At 45.1% G+C, this 23,218-nt stretch overlaps 1 protein-coding gene across 1 annotated transcript; it reads left to right on the top strand.

Annotated features, from left to right (window-relative positions):
• The first annotated feature begins 13 nt into the window (after positions 1-13).
• On the top strand, positions 14-22,897 carry LOC310902729 (dual specificity protein phosphatase 13B-like). The gene is made up of 4 exons (XM_083844707.1): positions 14-1,373; positions 15,945-16,136; positions 16,841-17,061; positions 22,497-22,897. The coding sequence occupies exons 2-4, from the start codon at positions 15,946-15,948 to the stop codon at positions 22,751-22,753; spliced, it is 669 nt and encodes a 222-aa protein (XP_083700833.1). The 5' UTR covers positions 14-1,373; position 15,945; the 3' UTR covers positions 22,754-22,897.
• The last annotated feature ends 321 nt before the right edge of the window (positions 22,898-23,218 follow it).

Genomic DNA, 23,218 nt, shown 5'->3' with positions numbered 1-23,218 from the left:
TGTCATCTGATGGATCAGTGCTGCCTGGAAACTATGAGAGGCACATCTGGCTCTTGGTTCCCAGTGGACAAATGTTCAGAGCACAGAGCCAGCTCAGGGATGGCAGTTGTTTGCATTCCCGGTACCACACTTGGGAACACAGAGGCATGAATACTGCCCACCATGGCGAGCCGGCTGCTCAAGAGCAGCAGAGCAACGAGGGAAAACATGCCTTGCCATTCCCAGTGCTGTCTGAAAGGCGGATTTCTGCCTTCCTAATGGACAACTCAGTGCCCTTTAAAAGTCTCTAGCAGCATCTACATTTGCTACGTAGACCACGCAATGGGAGCGAGAGCACAAATCAGCACTTTTGGCACTGCGGACCTGGTTCTCACGGTGAGAGGATCTCAGGGGGGTTTGTTTTGGATGAGTCCTGTGGACTGAACATCCCTGGGCAGCAGGAGAGCAGCACTGGAGCACAGCGTTGCTTCAGTTCCCTGCATAAGGAAACCTGCTCTTGAGCTCCAGGGCTGCTCTACGAGGTCAACAAAAGCACAGCGCATAGGAGCAATCATCTTGAAAGCGTACTTCGGACCCAAATCCAAATGCGATAAGTGCATCTCAATTAATTAAAGAAAATAAAAAATTAAAAAAGAAGGCTTCACTTTGCAGAACGAGTGGACACCACCCCCAGAGGCAGATCAGGCTGCAGAGGTGCCCCCAGCCCCAGCACCTCCTTTCCTCATCCCTCCCACCCGCAGAAATCCCCCCTCTTCTCTCAGCAGCAGCGGCACGAACGCGTCCAGCCCCCAGCCCCCTCCGCACAGCCGCGGCGGCGCCGCCAGGTGGAGCCCTCGGCACGGCGCGGCCCAGCAGCGGGGCCAGGCCGCGGCCACCCCCGGCTCCATCCCGGGCCCTCAGCCGCTGAACGGGTTCCGAGCCCCAGGCCGCTCAGCGGGACGCTTCGTCCCGGCTCCGGGTGGAAACCCGAGGGAAAAGGGGCAGCCGCGGCACCAGGCGAGCCGCCCTGCCCGGGGGTACCGGGCACGACCCACCCGGGACGAAGTCCCACGGCCACGGGTCTCGGGGTGCAGGTGAGGGCAGCCCGGGCACCTCTGCCCCCAGCCCCTCTGCCCCCCAGCCCCAGTCCTCATCCCCCTGCGTAACGGCCTCCAGCTGCCAGCTGCCTCCCTCCGGCTGATGCTTGCGGGGCCAAAGAGGGTGGGGGATTATGGTTTATAATTAACACAAATAAAAATAGACTTTGAATAAACTGAACACAGAGAGGCTGGAAAGCTGTGCGTGCAGCAGGGAGGTTAGGAGGAAGGCAAGGGGTGTTACTCAAAGAAAGGTAAATCGAGGCACGGCCGTGCAGGAGCTTCGCCCACCACCAGGCAAGTACCTTTACGCTGTTCGCAAACCTGCCCCAGCCACCTCGCCTCCGCCGGCAGTGGGACATGGGCAGGGCTAGGCCAGAGTACTGCCGCTGGTACTCCAATACTTGTGAAATTCTAGTTCGCCTTCCAGCTGGACTCCCACGGTGAGGAGCCCTCGCTGGAAAAGATGCTTAAATGAGAGTTTTTCTTGCTATAAATACCAGTCCATCTTCTTGTTATAGATGTTAGTCCATACTGAAATTTCTTAAAGATACATCATTAAGATAATAGTCGTGAAGTGCTGTATACAGGTTTTCTACTTCTCAGATGATGTGCACAAGAGTCATTGAAACTGACGAACCAGCTACACTGGAGAAAATGTGAAATAGATTATGAGTAAAATGCTGTGCAGTTCAAAAACAAAACATGGGGGAAAAATTAAGAAGGCTGGGAGAGGGTAGACAATAACAGAGGTTTTTTACCTTTTTTTTTTTTTTTTAATACTCTTTATAGTTTGGGCTTTTAGGGTTTATTTATAACCAGGATAGAATTTTCAGGCAGAAGTGGGATTTTTTAATATCAACAGCCTTCCTCTAAACGTTTTTATTGAGGAAATATGTTTGGGATGCTTGGAGTAAAAGAGTACAGAAAGAAAAGACTGGGTTAAATTAATTCCTGCTAAATACCTACCAGCAGACTTGCTGTCTATATGGGGAGCTGGAGACAGAATTGTACCAGGGTAAAAAGGATACTGTGTCTATTTATAACTCTGCCTTCACCACCATAGGAATTCAAAGGAAAACTCCAACTCAGCACACAGTCTTCTCATCATCTGCTTCTGTCAAGATTAAATCGGGGCTGAGATCATTCCCTTCCTCTGCAAATCTCTGCAAGGAAGTATTTGTTCCTTTCTGCACATAAAGGACTACAGCAGTACAAATCACCTCAAAGCTCATGTGCTCTGGGAGCCCTCACCCAGCAAAATGTCACCTCTTCCAGCGTGGTATCCAGAGCAGGGGAGCCTCGCAAGCCCCCAGCAGTTTAGTAGTGAAGATCAAGGGTGTCTCACCTGCTCTGCACCCCCGCTCCCTGCGCTGTCCCCAGCCCTCTTTCTTACACCAGATTCTCTGGGGCACTTGCAAACAAGAAGGCAGCACAGCTCCGGTGTGCTCCCAGCGCCAGGTAGCATGGAGCAGGAGAGGAACAGGGCCCCCAGCCCTGGGTCACACTTGCTCATCGTGCCATGTACTGAGACCCTTGTCCTACAGCCTCTTGCCACTGGGAGGCATCCATCTCTGGAAAGGAGTGGGTGCAGTAGGTGTGTGGGGTGCCTAGTCATCGGGAGAAATCAGCTCACACGGTAAGAGTACACGTGAGAGTAGCCTTGGAAAAGGTATTTGCAAAAACCTGGCCCCTATGCTAAAAATAAGGCAGGCTCCTGGAGTTCCTCAGCTCCACTCTTTTTTAGCATTATGGCGTCTCAGATCTTTCCTTCTCATCTTGCACCTTCCAGTTTCTCTTTAATAAGAGCTGCTCTTTCGTTCTTCACAAAACACTATCTACTCTACTCTCTCAGAATTCCTCTTTTGTAATTCTGTTATCAAGCTGTCTGCTAGGTGGGGAGCAGAAGGTGCAGGACTTGGTGCTGCCTTTGAGGTACAGCTAATTATTATGTGCATCTGTTATTGTGGTTGCTGCCTCAACAGGTGGAAAACATGCTGTTCTCTGATAGATTGGAGCACTCTGTGCTTCTGCCTTGTCTTTTCTCTAAAGCCAGTCGTGTTGTGTTCCTAAAATAATAAACACAGCCTCACTGCTGCCACAAAAACCCCTGGTAAATATATTTTTATGGGAATGAAATATTAAAGGATTTGAACAGTTATTCACTGAAAGCAAAATATGAGCAGTAAGGTTGGGTAAAGATTCAAAGGCTGGTTTGCTTCCTCTCCCTGGGGCACATCAAGGCTGTACTGCTTACACTTCAGAGATGGATAGTGGGGAATTACTTAACCCAAAATGATGGAAACAATTCAGACTATAATAATATAGCATGAGAGTTTCTCACATTACATCTATTCCCCATACTGCTGGCTATATTCTGCCTTCAGATTCATGTGCACAACTCTCATTGGATTCTGGAGGAACAGTATTTGAAGCCAAAATGCATTTCATTGTCTTTCTGAAGTCTCTCTACGGTATAGTTGGTAAATCCTGAGCTCAAGGACTGGGGACAAAGCTTGTCTAAACATTTCCCAGTGCCTGTCTCTGCAAGATTCCCATCTGCTGTGTTTCATTTTGAATTTCATCTTCCTACTTTCCTAAAAACACAAACCAGAAACACGTTTCCTCTGCCCTGGAGAGCAGGAATCACCAAATTTCCCAGCAGGTTCTTTCACAACATGTGATGGATCCAAGTTTGTCTAAAAAAAATACAAACCCTTTGTGGAGCAGAAAGGGAGGAGAAAAGAAACGTGGGCCAAGTTTCGGAGTGTTATGAACACCTCCCAGCCCCCAAAGGGGCTCCATATCCTGTTTCCTCTCTCCCAAAAATTTCACCTGGCTTTGGGTTTCATTAAGAGAAATACACATTGCTCAAGTCCAGGCTCTAAGCCTTCGGTTCATGCTTCCTGCTGACACTGCAGGAGAGCCACAGAAGAGCCACAAAAGCCGAGTGTGACCTGGGGGCTTCAAATTTACTACAATAGCAGAGCAAATTAAATAGAGAGCACATTAAGCAGCTTGGGAGATTGTTGTTGACCAACTAATCTTCATTAAGTTCCTGCATCAAGCTGTGCTACACCTCTGATGGAACTGGTTACTGCATCTCCATCTTCGTTTCAACTACTTCTCCACCAGGCTTAAAACAAATTCAGACTTGCTTTAGGTCTAATTAGAAACAAAATACAACATTAAGTCACCTTGCCCCGCGTATGCACCCAGTTTGGAGGTGTTGGTACATCATTCAAGCAGGCCAAATTCCACTCATTTCACCACCAATTATTTACTGCCCTGGTTTTCGTTAGCTTTTATTTAATACCAGTGTCTCGTGGTGACTTTGTTCACTGTGTTATGGTGACTTTCTGGGTTACTGGTTTGCATTACCAAAGACAAGGTCTGAGATCTGTTCCTGGCACTGCCCTCCAAACCTTTCAGCTGAGCCCACCCTTGAGAACCACCAGCACAAGCCCCAAGAGCTCGTACGATACGCATCTCCCCATGGCAAAGCCTGTACTCTAATAACAGCAGCTTTGAAAGGATTAGAGCAAAATCTTTTTCTGGCCTCTGCAGGTGAAGGGAGGCTACCACAGCTGGGGCCTCTGACATCGCTTCCTGCAGACCACTACCATAAAGATAGCTCCATAGGTAAAACCCAGGTGCCATGCTATTCTGCTGCATAGATTCTAAAAACGCTCTGCCCCATTTAGGCTAAACATAGAGAGGTTTGAGGGAAAAGTGCAGGGGAAGACAAGGGAAATTAAACAGCAGTGCTGAGAGTTATGTAGCCTTAGCATCTGCAACATGCATTGCAGACTGTCCTTGCCCTAAGGTAAGATGAGAAAATTATTTGGTATTTATCTTCTAAATACAAGGTAAGAAACCAAAGGTACATGCAGATGCACCATGAATGAGCGAGTTAGCCTTTAGTATTATGCTTTGCCAGATAACGTTTATGGTGGGCAAGCTACATGCTGTCCCTGGAGATTGATTATACCCCGCACTGTGTTGTCTCAAAACACTTGAAACATGTGGATGGGACTTGACCTTATTTGTATCAATGAGAAAGCCTTGATTGTTTGGGTTTGTGCAGCAGTGCTGCAGCACATGGGCTGTTACTAGTTCCCAGCACCTGGGCACAGCAAGGCAACCTCCCCCTCACAAAGCTGCCTGTCGTGTCCCAGGCACAGCTGAAGAGTGCAAACACAGCAGCTGCCTAATGGGATCTGAATTATTTTTTGTATTTTTGCTAATGGTTAGTTGGCTTCCAGCTCTAGAAGAAAACAAGTTCTGTCCTGTTACTTTAGAAATATGGTAAAAGAGTAAAGGAGAAATGATTAGAAATACCTGTGATCCCAAGAGCTAACACAACTGCTGGGAAATTCTACACCTCAAATCAGCTGTGCTACGGAATATGATTTTTTTCCCTTTCAGCAGACTTAGTAGTGAGATTTTACAATGAGAAGAAAGCAATTTGCATAGCTGACTTGGGATTTCATCTCTTTCCATTGCATCTCTTAGACTGCACACACATCACCCAGCAAGTCTCATATCTGTTCAGTCTCATACTGACCTCTGTACTAACTTGACTTATTGTTTTTAGCTCTCAAATAGTATATTACGTTATACCCCAAAGGGTCTGATTAGAACTGTCCAGTATTTTAATGATTTATGGGGGGCATCTGGGACTGCATGGGTAGCATACATGTTGTGTCACTGCTATAGGAGGAGCCTTTATTGATCCATACCAGTGTGCTCCAAGACGAGAGTGTCAAATTCCAATAAGCTTTAGTTTACAAACCTGATTTGACAGGTGGCCAAGCCTGCACTGGGACTGACCATAGCTCTCATGGTGCGAATTAAAAAAAACAGCTGGATTGCTTCTAGCCATTGCATTATGAGAGGATTTCCATTCCTTTCTCTTGTTCTATTTCTATCTTATAGTGCTTAAGGAGGTGTTTATCCTTTCTAGTTTTCCAGACAGAAACCGGGGCAACAGGAGCTTGCTATCAGCTCTGTGGTCTGTCTTTCTGCCAGAAGATACTGGTGAGAAACACAGGCTTCTGGAACTAGCCTTCCAAGTCTCTCTGAGTCCTGCCATGGCTATCACACTAATAGAAAGCCTCAGATCAGAGAGGCTGTGGTGAGAGAAAGAAAGATGAAGAAGCCCTTACTGCAATTGTTTTTAAGCCATTTTATAAGGTCTAGTGCTGGTTTCCAGTATGATGATAAAGGATTTTGCAAACACTGAAAGAAAGGTATCAGGAGCACAGCGTGGTGAAATAAGGTTTCTGTGTCCTCGGTTTGATTTTTGCATGTTCTGAAACTTATTTTGAGTGCAAAAAACCAGTCTGCTGAAGCATCCCTAGAAGACCTCATCGCTCAGCATAATTTTTGGAAAGAAATCCCACAGAAGGCCAAACTTAACCATGACTTTCACCTCAATATAAGTTGCCTATGACACACTAGAGGTGGGCAGAGCTTTTGAGCAAAATTACAGTGGGTAAAGCAGGTTCAGCTATCACTACAAGTGCTTGGCAGCACTCCACCCCTGGCTTCCCTCCCAGCTCAGGCCTATGCAGACATGTAGAAAAATCCAGCGTTTCTTTTCCATCTTGACCTGTGTGGTGGGAACAGCAGTGTCTTCCTCACAGGCTCACTGTGATAACTACAGAAAACATTGCAGTGCTCGGGAAACACCAGGGAACTGCGGGTGCCTACCTCCTGCTGTTTCCCATCTTCCTTTCTAACAGGTTGCTAGGCCCTCCTACTGTGCCAGCACAGGGATATGCGTCAGCTGTCCCTGCAAGTGGGTCACACAGAGCTTCTTCATGGTGCTGGTAGAGACCACAGGACAAGAACAAAGAGCAGAGAAGCTGTCAATGCCCCCAAAGAGAACAGACCCAAAAAAGCAGCATATTGTTTTTAAGATAGAAGAACATACCATTGCTAGTCACAGGGGAAAAGGGCTTTGCATTGTGCCATCCTTTTGGTTAAATCCTTGAGGCAGAAACCATTCATTTGTAATGGGATTCTTTGAATTCTGAAGCCTGATGTTTCCAGTGCTGGGCTGGAAGACACTGCTACAGTACTTATTGTTACAGCGGCCTCATCCACCTTCAGATGTGGCCTGCTAAACTCTGGTGGGGACACAGGACGCCGACTGAAGGGACTGTGTAACAGCTGGGGTTCTGCACAAGGCACGGCACAGGAAATCCTTGGCCTCTGACACAGAAATACACATGACTTCTGCCACAGATCATTTTGGATACCAGAGGTGACCTAGGAAAACTAGATCAGGCTAGATTAAGAACATGCACCAATAAGCAAATCCCAAGATGGATAAAATCATGGATAAGAGACTGGAAACAACTCCCAGGTGATCTTTTATCCTTCTTTCATGAAGCTAGATGCAGCATGCCCAGCAGCCAGGGTGCACATGGATTTACCCTGCAGTGTGCAGCACTGCCAGGCTCTGCCTCCCACACAGCCCCAGCACTGCGGCTGAAATGCGCCACAAACGTGAGCCTTCAGTACACTGGATCTGCTTCAGAGAAACAGACACAGCACATTTCAGGCAATCTGTGAACAAACCTAAGCTTGTACCTCTCTGCAGGGTCACGCTGTACTAACACCATCCAGTAACGAGAGCACCCCATGCTCTCTGCAGCTGCGGACTGCAAATATTGGTGGAACATTACTAACAGTCAGGAAAAACCAAGCAAGATTTGTGCTGCTCAGGAAGGGTGACAGCTTTGCAGTGCTTGTACCAAAGGAAAAAAAAAAAAAAAGGTCAGCCAGACAGCCCAGCTGGTTACTAGCAGCTCCAATAAGAAAACAAAATGGCACACATTACTCCTGATTTCAACCTGCATCCATTTGCCAATCTCTGTTTCAGAAATGTTTCAGTAATCTGAGGGTGCTCTCAGAAAAACAAACAAACAAAAAACACCACAGTTTACCCATTCAAAATAACTGTTTTCATCACAGGCAAGTCATTGCTGGAGGCAACGATACTGCAATTTAACAGCCCTTGTGCACAGGAGAAGAGACAGCCTTACGCAGGAAGAATTGAATTTTAGGCAAGCTTGTCTTTGAGTGGGAGCATAAGAATAGCAGGAGTTTCTCATGAACGTAGCACATAGCTGTTTAGCACTATCATACTGCAGAATGGGATTTGTGTTTTCTCAATGGGGTGTAAAAAATACCAGTACTGAATGGATGAATGTGTTACAGACTGTCAAAATCAATCACCAGTCAAGTCTGGTGGCTGAGGTCCATTGCAGAGGACACTAGCAATGGTATGTGATCCAGGAGCGGTAGCCCAGCAGGGAGCTAGAGAGCCTCAGATACGAGCATGCTGCTGCAGTGACCAGTGGCACAGAGGTGGCAGATGCATTTTGGACCAGCTGCTGCCTTTGGGTCACATGCAATGCCTCCAGGTCTCCAGCAGACCAGGTTGGGTTACTGGGTGTAAGGATGCACTTAGCAGCTGAGAGCAGAGGAGTACCAAGGGGCTCCGGATGGCCCAGTTCTGCAGCTTGCTGCCAAAAGCCCGGCATCTTTGCTGGGACACAGGACGGAGAGGAACTGACTTTCTTTTGCCTGCTTGCCAAGAGCCAAGTTCAGGTCCTTAGAGGTCTACAGAGCTCTTGCTCCAGCTGATGACTTCATGAACACCTAGAGCAGGGAGGAACAGAGCTCCCCGCACAGCTTTAAATGTTTGTGTTTCCTTGCACACGCTGATGATATCATTGCCACCTGAGGGCCTGAACCTTGGTCTTGGCAGGTAAAAGCCTTCTGGGTCACCTTACACTGGGGTTCTTGCTCTCGATGCATATTTATGTAACGACTGCTAGATGACTGTAATTAAACGACTGTAAAGCACCACCTAAAATGCACTAGTAATAAATCCGTAATAGCTGATGCTATAACAAACAGTTACAAAAAATATATCGTAACATGCAGATTGTTAACACAGTGTCTGGGCCTGTTTAATGCACAGCTTTAAATAGTTACAATGCACACTATTAAAATGGCACAAAATTTGTAACTAGTAAATAAAGGGTCCAATTCAGCAACAAAGTACATCCAATCTTCAGTGGTGAAGAAGTCACAGAAAATTGACTTTTGTGCACACCTTCTGACAGCTTCTCCATAATTATTCATTACACTGTAGTAGGCCCAAAATAGCTGCACACACACACACAAAAAAAAGGAGTTTTAATCTATTTTTCCTAAAATTACTAAGCAGCAGAGAAGAAGCTCAGTTCTGTCACCATGGTTCCCTACAATTTCCACCAAAGCCAGAGGGATGGCTTGCACGAGCAAAGCTTGCTTCTCCAAGCACATCCCTGCCCAATGTACCTTCCTCTAGCCTCTTACCTCTCCACCTTCCCAAAGACACTTCACTCATGTGTTTACCCTGACAAAATATAGTTTGGGGACCTTCTTTTCCATACTGAAGATGCCTTGCAAAACCGCTCAAAGGCTTGTTGATTTCAGTGGGATTGTTGTGAGCCTTGTTTCTCCAAGCCTTTCTCACTGAGCTTGGGGTGGGTGAGGTCTCTCCTCTTTTCTGGGCAGTCCTGCTGGCGGTGCCACCTATCAGCCGTAGTTTCTGTAAAGCATTTTCCGTATGCCCATCTCTGCCTGTGTTCTGACTCAGAGACATTGTTAGGATCCCATTTATATTACAAAAACACAACTGTGTCCAGAAAGCTTTGGCTTTCCATTCAGTGAGCAAGGGGTGAGTCAGGGAAAATCTATTTAGCTGCCCATATTTTTCACTTCTCTTTTATCCAGTCAAAGCTGTAGTGTGGGCAATATTTCTACTGAGATGATTTCCCATGGCTAAAGAATAAAACAAATATACATGCAAGATGCAGGAAAAAATTAGCAAAATCAGCAGGTGGCCAGGTTTTGCACATTCAGTGCGAATATTGCTGCCAGGGAAAGGGTGGCTGTTTCTGACTAGCCACCATCAGGAGCCACACACATGGTTGGTAAATACAAGTGTACTAACCAGCTGATGACAAGAGAATATTTTATACTACAGTTAGAGAAGAAAATGAGGCCACCCTGCCTCAGGGCCTCCATGCTGCTGTACATCCTGAAACAGTCAAGACCATCAGGTCTGAGCCCTGCTGGCTGGCCCACAGCCTTGCTATGAAAAAATTACACAGACATTTTTGAGGCTTCTGAGGCCTGGCTACCCATAACATCAGTGGAAGTTGTGGTAAATTCAGCATATTTGAGAATCAGGATGGGTTGATTAATTTCTTCCTTACGTTTCAGTAGTGCTTTACATCAGAAATAACACTGCCAATTTCCCTGGGTGTCACACGGAGGGAAGTTCTGCTTGGGCACAGGAAAAGTGTCACAGTCACTCTCCAGCTGGGACAGGGAATTTGGTACCAGCACAGCACTGAGCAGAGGAACAAGCAGATGTTTTCCTCTTCCTTGTGCTGCTCAAAGCTGTCCCAGACACGAACCAACTTGGCTAGTCTGCTCCTCAGCGCAGGCTCTGCATGTTGTGCTGAGAGCAAGGCCATCTGAAAGGATTTCGCTAAGTCACACCAAGGCAAGTGGTGGCCTTACCCTAAACGTATAGCTCAGTTAAAGCTGTCAGTCTGGAAGCCTCTACTAAATTTGGAAGTGCTCTTCAGATTACATCCTCCAGCTGCTGGAGAGATTTTCTTACAAACAGTTGGCAACTTAAATACCTCGAGCTTCCTTGGAAACTGCCTTTATCACAGCTTTCAAGCCCAGACAGCTTTACCTCAGCCATCACTGTATTTGATTCATACCATCTATATCCCACAGCACTCCTAGCAATTGATAAATTATGACTCCAGTGAGACTATTGTGTTAAACACCAAGGAAGAAAGAATGATGACAGTAATACTTGTCATTTGTGTGGAGATGCAGCAACACAAAACCCTCTCTCAAACATATGTTATCTTGGAGGAATCTTTCCGATAGGCTTTCTGAGAAACGTTTATGGTTTTGAATACACGATAGGCATGAACTTGACATGACCTACTTTGGCCAAGCCCTGGGCTTCAGCCTGGTCTTTTACCATCGCAAATCAAACAGTCTATCTGAAGTGCAGGCAGACTGATATCTCCAGATGACAAGGGTACAGCACATACCAGCTTGAGGGAAAAAAAAGAAACAACACAGGACGCAAAGCACTCTGTTCTCAAGATTTAAAAATGTGAAAGTGTTTTTACTAAAGCTAGGGGAAAACAGCTATGCTCTACCCATACACAAAAGCTAATAAAATACCTGGGATGATTAAAATATTGCAAACATCATTGAAATGGGAGCACTGACATCCTTCTATTGTACCAAAATCTCTCCGTTATCTTGGCATTGGAAAATTGTAAGGAAAAGCAAAGGATATAAGGGATTTCTGCTAGGATGCCAGTTTGATATCCTAGACATAAGAGTTATTTTTCCCTTCTGACTTCCCACAGCATCATGCTGCAGGGTTTCATGTTGTCCCAGCTCAGCCTACACACCATCCTCTCAGCTTGATATCGCACCAATGTACTGCCAAATGGTAAAATTGCATTGACATTTGATTTTTTTCTTATTTAATTAAATACTGTGGTGTTGGAAAATTGGATAAAAGGACTTCAAAAAGGATTCCAAGGACTGTTACGGGATCGGTCTCTAAAGGCCCTCTCCTCAGCATGGCACCGAACAGCACTAATTATGTTATGGAGAAGGCTGTAGCCAGTGAATTAACTGAAAAATAACCACAGCGTTCACAGCATATACAGCCCAAAGAGGCATCCACTGACAGGAAGAGAGGAAGCCTAATCAGACAACAAGGAAATATTCTCTGACCTCTCACAGGACCACTTTCCCTTTTTCCAGGGATGTTCCCTAAACATTGCACAGCAACAAACCATCAACCTGGCCATTCTCTTAGTCCCACTGCTGCAAAGTCACTTCTGGTTTTCAGAAAGGGGGTTACAGAGAGGGGCATAGTGCGGTGACATGCACAGCCTGCGCCTAGGTTGCTAGGCCATCTGAATGACCTTTTGCTTTGTGATAGGCATCTGATGGCAATTCTCCTGCTATTCATAATTAAGGAAATTTTATTACACACTGGAACTCAAATTACAGTTGTAGTACAAACCAGTCCAAAATTAATCTAAATATAATGGTAAAATTTCTCCTATGTTAATACATAATAATTACTACAATATAACTCTAGTAGGTCAAAGATCAGGAATATTTCATAGGAATACCATTCAGAGGCAGGCATTTTAAAATTGTATTGCTCATTCATATGACACTTCACAGAAATAAATTCACCACAAAAATATAGAGAGGAATTAAGCTGAGACTCATTAAAAACATATTTTTAAAATGAAGAGCCACATTATTACATATAATAATTTTCCCTTCATACTAATTTGTTTTAATCTATTCATACTCCTTATAAAACATTACGCAATTTTATTCATATCATTGTTTTCTTTAAAAATGTGCATTTCAGTAAATGACACTTGCATGTATAAATTTAGTGAGTTAAAAAGTTAGACTGACACTAGAACTGAGCAGTCATTTATTCAGAAAAAAATGCCTTGTTTTCCTGTCTGTAAATTTTATATGGAAAGCTGTGATTTTTTTTCAGCGCATTCATTATTCAACATATTAACTGAATAGTCCTACAGAGACTTCTCTGCTTTTGAATCATTCACAGCCTGTTAGTTCCAATTATTTCACATTTGAAATTTGAGCCTTAGTCCTTAGTTTTTCTTGGGCATAGAGTTTACATGAACCGATTCTGTTCTCCAGTTGAACAAATGTGACCAGACTGCAGATGGACTAAGTTTCATACACAACTTCCGCAGTTCACGTCTGCATTTCAACAGGAGTAAATTCCTTAGCTTGAATACAAGATCAATGCAAGCACCAGCTCAAAGTCAGTTTAGCATAGTTCTGAAGCAGCACACCCACCTTACAAAGAAAACCATTATTCCACAACTTTTGGAATCCATGCAGTAAGCGAAGCACACACTGCCTCTTCTCGCCTTGTCTACACAGTTATGTTCACTTCTAGAAAGACAACTTTAAAAAAAATATCTCCAACAGAGCAGTTTTCCTAGGGTTTGCCATACGTCAGAGCTGTCCCCCCCAGGCATGGGGGATACAGGGATGGGGTTATGGACCTGGAAAGCACAGCTCCTGGAAGGGCCACACAAACACAGCAATACTACCAGCACTCTTGGTCAGTGCCCTGTAATTCTCTGCTCACACAAAGCTTAGCAAAGCAAGGCTGACAGCAGCCTTCAGTCCGCTGAGGCAAGGTAACATGAAAATCTAAGTATTTATACAGTGGAGAGGGCAAGAGGAAGGGATAACAGGCAGCAGTAAATAAGGAACAAAACCCAAAACAGTTGAAAGCAGCTTTATAGGGAGTGAGAAGTGCCCTAGAGTGGTCATTAGCCACACTGCAAGGAATGAGATACATCAAAAAAGGGGAACATTTGCTGCAGATATTATGAGGTGGGAAGGATTGGAGGAGGCTGTTATTCCTGAAACATTTTAATGAACTGGCAGATGGCCTTGTGGTCAGGACACAGGAAATGCGAGTCCCATTTCTGCTGCAGTCCTCCTGTGTGGGATCAGAGAGTCACACAGGTGTCTGGGATCACCAACAGGAGCCGGGGCAGAGCTGGTACAGGGACATCAGGGTGGCCAGTATCAAAGAAGCTATCAAAATTGATGGGGAATGTCCGTTCCAGCATGGGAATGCCTCCATGCCTCCTCTTGCATAAAGCCATCTGAAATGGGCAAGAACATCTGCTTTTGTTTTCACAGTAAAAGCTGACACTGGAGGAGATATGCACATTTGGGAGGGAAGCACATTCCAGAGTGGAGCTCTTTGTAACACAAACAATACAAGACCATCCTGGGAACGTTGTTTTTTGGTGAAAACATACTGTATTTTAAAAGGAGGAGACTGCCTGGGAAGGTGGCAGAAGAAGGTGTACTGGAATAAGAGGGTGCCCCCCTGACAGCTGGGTGGCAAGGCGAGTCACCCCAAGGGCACAGCCAAAGGGTGGCTTCTGGCTGGCGTTCACTGACCTAACACCAACACAGCGGTCACTGCTTCCCTCTCTCCTTGGTTGGCCAGTTTCTCCTTCAGCGAAACAGTGGATTAATATAAAGGTGCCAAAAGCTCCCAAAGCGGGCTAGCCTTCAACTTCTCTCTGCCTGTGTGTGTGAAGATAGACATTTTTAAACAAAATGACATCAAAATGTGACTTTAGGGCTAGTGAAAGAGCCTTGATGGGACACCAGGAAAACCTTTCACCACAGCTATTTTTGGTTGCGAAAAAAATTGTCAATGGATGTGCTTAAACGTAAATACAACCTATTAGTACATGACAGCTGTTCAGCACAGAGATGGAAGGTTTCAGGTCTGCTGTTCTGTACTGTTTTACCCCACACCACCCCTCTAATCATTTGCGCAAAGCACATTCAGCAGTCAATGGCAGAACAAGATTTTGACTCATTGACTACAAATTCATCCAAGTCCTAGACAGATACTGCTGGTCTAAAGCTGCCTGAGTTGACAGACTTTGCAATATCTCTGCAATGCAGATACTTGACTAGTTTTTAGAACATAGAAACAGACTTTTAAAAATAATTTCTTAAAACAGAACTCTGGTAAAAATGCAGTTTCTATTCTCCTCCTCAAAAATCCTCCCAACAGCTCAAATCTGCATCTAACACATGGAACTACTATTTCAAAATAAATGTACCACATGGAAATAGAGTAATTCCAGAGATAAATTGATTTCTAAAAATAAAATAAAATAAAATAAAATAAAATTCTCCTCATAATTAAAGTATTTATTTCAGGAAAGCAGAGGAATGCAAATGAAACAACCTATAAAAAACCCTATAGGAATGCTCATGAATGACAGCTAGAATCACTCTAACTTACTCATGCAGATTCTTTCTATCATGAATGTTTGTCATCAGGACAACAAGTATGGCTGGTAACTACCATTAGAAAGAACCAAAATACTCATTATGGTTTCCTGTATTGAATCAGACAATTCAGAGTTAGCCTGTGAATAAGATTTTGCATGCCCAATTCTATTCAACTCAGCTCAGCTTGTTGATTACAAATTATAAAAGACAACTTAGATGAAGAATATATAAGCAAGTTCTAGTTGCAAGGTTAAAGGAAAAGTGCAGCATATCAAATTCATAACTTGTTTGTATACCCACCGAGTAGCTACAGTTACATGATACATTTTCCATAGCATTACCTCTGTCCATAAAAGCAGAACTCCTCTCATGCCTGTTTTGCTGCAGTAACAATAGTGTCTAAAATTCCAAATAGGAAGAGGGAAAGTTTCTATTACTATGGAAGGAGGGAAAAAAAAAACAACACAACTTTAAAAACATAATCATGAAGTTATAATCAACTGTTTGACAAATCTAGGAAAAAGTGTTGAGTAATCAGATCAAAATAAGCTTACTGAGTACCTGAGCCTAGCAGTTTGCAAAAGCTTTAGCTTCCAATTTGCCATAATAATATAAGAATTTATTTTAGAAGCACATGCTGCATGCGAAGTCATTGTCTGAACCCCACCATGGGACCACACGAGCCACAGGACTGTCGTGGATTAAACTGCAACAGTATTCGCAAATTCCAGTCATGGCCTCTGCTGTGATAAATCTCAAAACAGAGAAGACAGATAATCTCTGCCCCAAAGAGCTCACTATTGTAATCCTGGGCAAATTTTGTGAAGGGGTGAGGGAAGGTGAGGAGAAGTGAGGATGACCTCAGAAATGTCTCTGGCTGGTGGTGAATTTCTGCCCTCCCCCTTTCAGGATGGCCTGGGACTCGCTGTGCAGCAGGGACTTACTGCGCCCCACCATACGAAGAGCCTCAAGCTGGACTCGGCGAAGCCAGAGCAGTGATGAGACACCATCCCTGGAGGAGCTGCGGTGCCTGCTCTGGACAAGGGCACACCCCACTGGGCACGTGGATGAAGTCTGGCCAAACCTTTACATGGGAGACCTGTAAGAGAGAGAGAAGGGTTGAAGGTGTTGATGAAACTCTTAGCCCCCACCCTATCCCTGACCAAATCCTCCACTCTATTTAAAAAGAGAACTAGGCACTAATCTGGGGACCCCTCACAGTAAGTCTAACTGTTGAGCAAGGATGAACTGTGCTTTAGATTCCACAGCAAACTTAGCATCCTGATATTCCCCCCCAGGAGAACACTCCCCCTCCTGATTTCTCCTCCTGCTTTAGCACAGGAGGCCCACACTGCTGCAGCCTGGTGGGGCCACAGCATCACTACTGAAGGCGGTCGCACCAGGGCCATGTTAAACAAACACCCCCTGGTTTTCACTTCATACTGCCAGATGGCATCAGTCCCCTGACCTGACGGATGCTCAGCAGAGGTGACTTGGTGGGAGAGCAAACCAGAAAAACAGTTTTTGCACAAGTATTTCATCACTACAACCTTTTTATTTTTACTTATCTGAGAAGAACATAAGCTGATGTTTGGGGAAAAAAATGGAAATGTAGGAAATATAACAGCCAGTTTCTTAAAAAGACAATTCTGTCTTGAAACGTTTTTGTGGACACTTTGGACCTAACTAACCCGTCAGAAAACAGCCAGTATGACCGGCTGTTGTAACAAACTGCACCATTAGCAGCATGCTTTATCCCGCACTGCAATGCAGCAGGACGATACAAACCACCTTTCTTCATCCAGGTACATCGCTCGTGACAAAGCTCAGCTGAGCCAAATGGGCATTTCTCACATTGTGAATGCCGCTGCCGGGCGATTTCGCATAGACACCGGGCCCAAGTTCTACAAAGACCTGCCTGTGGATTACTATGGAGTAGAAGCAGAGGACAACCCCAACTTTGATCTCAGCATTTACTTCTACCCAGTAGCTCGGTACATAAGAGCGGCACTGAACTCCCCAAGAGGTAACTAGATCATCTGTGCATGTGACGTACCTTTGGCATGCTCCTTGGTGTAGGAGCCAAGTAGGGCGAGATCAAATAGTACTCAGCATAAACTAACCACCTGCAGATGTAGGTAAGAATGGAGATACACAAACCAAGCAGTGTCACACCTGCCTCCCAGACTCCCACAGCGAGTCTGGGAAGCTGATGACACGAGGTGTAGAGAGACTGTAAGCTCCTTGTTACTGCAATTATTACCCTGTCCGGGAAAGGACAGAAGTGAAGCCATGCTGCTGTAGAAGTCTATTTCTAGCCCTCAGGAATGGCTCACATCATCTCCTCTTCACATATTCCTGCTCAGAAGCAAACTAGTTATTGCAGAGATCCCCCAAAACTTCTGCAGGACTCGGGGTAGGAAAGCCAAGGCTGTGCTCCCAGCACAGAGCAGGGCATCAGACCCCGAGCAAGGGAACATGGCATGGCAGTGGCTCACCCTAGGGCATGAACGTCCTTGAAGGCTGGAAGGCAGGTGTCACTTGAGTGTGTTTTGCTGTTATTTGCTTGCTTGTTTTGAAAACTGCATATTGGTGTGAGCTTCCTGCAGTTTACATGTTGTCTTTGTGCATGAAGGAAAAAAGCACTAGAAGACAGTTGAACAGATGCGTATTTTCTCTGAAGATAAAACAGGGAGGGTGCACTGAACAAGCATTCAAAGAGGTTTTCCCTGTCGGAATTGCTACTTAACATCTCTATTACCAAAACACAACAGAATAGCAAACATCCCATACTAACTATACGGACATCCTGACCCAGGAGGAGATGCATGCACTTGATCTTGCCAAATTAGTAATGGAGTTTAAAATAAAAGCTGGGATTGTGTAAAAAAAAAAAACATAATACAACAATCTATGCAAGTCTTAAGAACACAATATAGGAAAGAACTTGCTAGGAAGCAAATTGGTTGAAGAGAGCTTGTTTACCAAGTCTCCTGACTTGATAAAACCAGTTGGGAAAATGTCATTTTATTGGTAAAAAACAGTCAGGAGATAACACTACAATGTTGCTAAGAAATAACCTTGAAATAGGAAGATAACTGGCAAAATCCTTGGACTTGCTAAACACTGTCCAGATATGATGCCAGAGACCTGGAGCTAATGGAGACTGTGCCTGTTAAGGACAAGCCTTCACAACGTCAGGTCTCCACTGTGCCACAGAACAGTATAGTTGCCTACTGAAAAGTGATTTATGAAGAGAATAGTTAGTCATGCACTCAGCAGACTGTTTTGCTTACATCATAGTGAGCTTTAATACCAGTGAGGGTTCTGAAATTTTAACTCCCCAGCCTGGTGATATGCATCTAAAAAATCTGATCTATACATCTAGAGATCTACGCTGAACAAGTTAGGAAAGGGAGACACAGTAACAGAAAACTGCACTTTTGTGCTAGATACACGAGTTTACTGCTGTTTGGAGTGCATAATCCACCCCGATAGAAAGCACTTGCCTTTGTGGAATTGAGGGTTGCATTTGGATATCAAAACCACTAACGTATTTGGGAAACTTGGATCTGCATCCATGCCTAGTACAGCATATACTGTTTACAATTGAAGTCATTATTGGTGGTGCTCCAGGGAAAGGAAAGATCCAAAATCTCCTCATGCATGTGCAAAAGGAGTTTAAAAAATAATAATAATTCCAAGTTGATTGACAAAAGACAGAAAACAACAGATGAATCACAGTGGCCACAAAAGCAAGCAAAACCAGTGTTTTGCAAGATGCATACCCAAATACTCAAAGTTATGAACGCAGAACAAGTCAGGGCTCAAGACAAACACAATGAACTCATAGTGTCTAGAGTTCCTATTTATCCCTACTCCTGTGCTTTTAGATATTGCTTTACTGAACTCCATATGGAAACAGGGCTCTGGGAACGGAGACAAGGTGAAATTCAATCATATAGAGTCCAGCTGTTGCTGACATTCATCATTTTAAGGAAAGTACAACAGTTTGGAAAATATATAAACAAGATGTTCTAGAAGCATAATTTCCTGAAGTACAGAAATTTAGCAGCTAAATATCCATGACCTGTGAAGGGATGAGACAGGGAGGGGATTGTTACTTACATCATTTAGAAGAAGAGAAAAAAGCCGAATGTATTATAAGCAGTGATACTGAACAAAAAATTATACCAGGTGACAAGAGGCCTGTTCATATTAAATTCAGGATGTAATGAGGTACTTCTGTTTGATTGAGAAGTCATTTAAGACTGCTGCTTAACTACTACTAGCAAATTCAGCTTTTCTTTTTTTTTTTAATGAAATTAAATGATCTTTTTTCTACCTGGGAGGATAAGTTAACGTTAAGACTACACAAGCCACAAACATATTTAAAACTGTGAATCAAATACTCATTAGAATCAAGTAAGAACTGTTCTCCCATCATGCTTGAAGCAAAATTCTGATGTTTTATTCCTCAAGTCCAGAGTGCAGCACACTGGATTTACTCCAGATTTCTGTCTTAACTGAACAGATATTCAGTGATACCAATATCAATCTTGCCCATTTGCATGGGCATCTGTGTAGTTGGCATTTTTTGGTAGAGCAGCTAAACCTAAGCATAAATCAGCAGAGTTTGATGAAGTCTAGCAAAAAGGGGAGGAAAAGCAAACTTGAGCACACAGTTGAAAGCATAGTTGAAAGCACCAGACTAAAAGAGAAAGATTCCCAAGTAGGGAGCTCATCCTTTTATTGCCCTCCAAACATGTTTAAAACAGGCAGGTTTCAAGTCCCCCATTAACTTACTGAAATTGTAAACCCTCTCAAAGGCATTTCCCTTCTTCCACACCACTGGAGCAAATGAAGAGCCAAGCTCCCTCTCCTTCCTTTTTGTTGCTGTTGGTTGTTGGTTACAAAAGAAGCTTAACCAAGGAGAAAAGGGTTCCTCTCTCTGCCACAGAGACATCCCGTGCCTCACTTTAAGCTGCCTCTCCCCAGGAGATGACAGCCCTTACCTGTTCTGGGAGGCCCGGGAAGAAGGGGCAGGCTGCCATTTACAGCTCTCCTCAGGCTTCTTGCTGTTTAAAGAAGTGCAAACATAGACATTGGTGAATCGAGAAATAGACCACTGGTCCTGCACCTGGCTACAGGCTGGTGGCTAAAACATAACGAGAGATGAGGAAAGCAAGATGGAGTGGGGAGAGCCCCGCTGAGCTCTGCTGCTGGTTGGCAGCGGGGCTCTGCTGGACCCAGAGGAGCGAGGGCAGCTGGGGCATTCGCTCTGGGTGACGGAGCTAGAGCCTGGTCTGAAGCCAAATTGAATCCATCCTGCATGGAAGCAAGGGCTAGTTCGGGACATTTAGCTCAGTTAATGATGAGTAGCAAAAGGACAATAAGATATTATGTGTTTTAATGGCTAATTTGTTCAGCTACATTGAATTTCCCAACTTGAATTTGGCCAACAAAGTTGAATGTGCAAACTTTATCCCTACTGCAAACCCTTTGATGTCAGTAGAGTTACAGCAGGCATGAGCTGGATACAATATCCATAATCCGTTGTTAAAAACCAAGTGTTATTGTTCTGCACAAATCCCAGCCAGATGACAGTCATTGTCTGCCTGTGCAAAGAGTAGCTTGAGATGCGCGGTGCAACATTTCAAGTAAGGATTGCAAGATTTAATAATGCCAGAAGCTAAATGCCCCCACTTCTCCTCAGTTAATCCCATTATTCCTAAGGGATCCTGTTACACGCTGAGAGAAGGTTGCAACATGGCCTTCTAATGCGGGCTCAGTCCAACTTCTCTTTGGAGAATATGTTAAAACAAAGGCTGGGGGGGGCAGAGTTGGAGGACATTGGCTTGTGGCACAGCTTCTGCGGTGCAGAAGATCTGGTTATAACCTCCCTGCCCATCCCATGACGGGGACACGCACCACAATGGCCATTGTGAAGGCTGCTCGCAAGGGCTTCCAGTGCTGTTTCCCAGGCCCTGGTCCAGCAGCCACCCCAGGAAACCGAGCCGCAGCGCTGGGACAGGCGCAGCGCAGCTGCCTCCCGTGGGAGGCTGACGCCACGCTTCGGTACCAAGGTCACTGCAGTCAGCCCACACGCTGCAGACGTGCTCTGAGTGCTGCTCAGGCACAGTACGTCGTGGTGGGTTCAGTGTCACTTAACCCATTTACAGCTCCTGAGAAGGGATACGGCTCTGAGCCTGTAAACAGAGCTGAAGAGCAACACAGCTTTTGTTTCCTGACTCAAGTCAAACATTCAATTTGTTTGCTGCAAATAATCACATAGTAAATTCAAATCTGCTTTCATTAGAGCAATTTTACGTTAATCAAATCATTTCACATGACTGATTTATCTGCAACAGTCATTTTACTGTCAGTGTACCAGCATTTATCATAACCTCTGTGCATGGTGAAAAAGGCTAGCTGTGGAATAAACACTGCACATGTAAAAGAGGCGATATACCTGCACCCTCATGGGAACAAGTGTGTTAGAGAGCCATGCAGATTGGGTCTGAGGTCTGCAAAACTTTACATTACATTCAAAGACTTCTTCCTTCCCCCAGAGGTTTCGATGCCCAGTCCATCTCTGCTGGCACCAGGGCTGTTTTTGCTGCTTCCTTGGAGACTATATTTGTCCCTTTATTTCTCCTGAAGACATGTCTATCTTTAGGGCTGAGCTCAGATTCCTCATGCCAGGATAACGAAAGGTGGCGGTGTCACATACGTTGCAGAATCAACACTTCTCTGAACCTGCTGCCCAGAGTAGGTTTTTACAACACATGCTCCCGCTCTCCAAGCATGTGGCTATGTGATCATCATTAGTCAGAACCAGAGCAGTTGCTAAATAAATACTCTATCACAAACAAAATGGGATTTAAGATGAAAAGCTGTGCACAAAGTATCCAGAATTAACACCCAGAGAGACAGGGGCAATCAGTCTGAGATTTTTGGCTGGATCTAGTGTCATCATCCAACAGGGATATTTTTGTCTCACTTGAAGATCCACCAGCAACTACAACGTTCCAAAAACCATGGGTGAGCAAGCAGGGACAACCAGGGATGACAGGCTGGGCACAGGGCACAAGAAGCAGAGGGCAGAGGGGGCGGTTGTGCAGCCCCAAAGCTCGTGCCCCCTCACCTGGGTCCCACCACAAGCAGGCTGTGCAGCTCTGAACGTTTTTCTCTGCCACCTCTGCATGCCACCAGGCTGAGGGCTAAGCCCAAAACTCACAGGCACAACCACAGATGCTGGGATGCAGGTATGAACTTTCTGTCCCCAGCCATTAAAAGCCCTACTATGTCCTACCAGTGCCACAGCAGCTCTGCCCAGACAGGCTGTGCACACCTGCTTGCTCAGCCCCAGCATCAGCACTGCTCTGGGCTCTGCTCCAGCTCCATGAACCCCACCACTTGGCCCCCTGGTATAACTGAACCTCTCTCTCCATTTTCCAGGCAAAGTACTAGTTCACTGCGCAATGGGAATCAGTCGATCCGCAACTCTTGTCCTTGCCTTCTTAATGATCTGCGAGAACATGTCCCTCACCAACGCAATTCAGGCTGTACGCTCACACAGAGGGATCTGCCCCAACTCCGGCTTCCTCGAGCAGCTTCGGGAGCTGGACCTCCAGCTAGGGAGGGACAAACACAGAGAAGCAGAGCCCTCGGGGCCTGTCTCCTGTCGCCAGACCCAGAGACACTGCCCAAGCTGAAGATGGGGCACAGATGCTGCGGGGACTTAGCTGTAGCTGCACTGAGAAACTCCTCTGGAAATGGCTGGTAGAAGCTCAGTATGTATTTTTTGGATAAGCCCACTAATTGAAAGAAAATGAAATAAAGAGGGATTCATACTGGAAATTTTGCCCACCTGGACCTGTTTCTTTAACAACCTGCTGTGCGGGGCACAGGGAGCAGTTGGGTTTTCGTGCAGAATTAAAAGGCAGCACAGCCAACTTGAGGAGACTTTTTACTTGCTTATAATTGCATTTATATGGCAGGAGGGAAAATGGCTCAACTAGTAAACTAGAAAAAGAAACCATAAGGTTTTCAAGCAGTCTTTAACCTTTCACATCCAGCTGGCATAGGGCGGGACTGCAGGCTTGGTGAGCTGACGTGCTCCTTCATGCATGGTGACATGACCCAGGATCCAGCTCAGACTCAGGGATATCTCTGTGACC

The sequence above is a fragment of the Anser anser genome (assembly GCF_964211835.1).
Source record: "Anser anser genome assembly, chromosome: 7".
Taxonomy (NCBI): Eukaryota; Metazoa; Chordata; class Aves; order Anseriformes; family Anatidae; genus Anser; species Anser anser.
The sequence above is the reverse complement of the archived record's forward strand: the minus strand, read 5'-3'. Positions and strand labels throughout refer to the sequence as shown.

Coding starts and splice junctions, on each gene's coding strand:
- LOC310902729 (XM_083844707.1), top strand. CDS start 15,946: ATGGCCTGGGACTCGCTGTGCAGCAGGGACTTACTGCGCCCCACCATA. Junction 16,137..16,840: donor AACCTTTACATGGGAGACCT/GTAAGAGAGAGA, acceptor TTCTTCATCCAG/GTACATCGCTCGTGACAAAG. Junction 17,062..22,496: donor GGCACTGAACTCCCCAAGAG/GTAACTAGATCA, acceptor TCCATTTTCCAG/GCAAAGTACTAGTTCACTGC.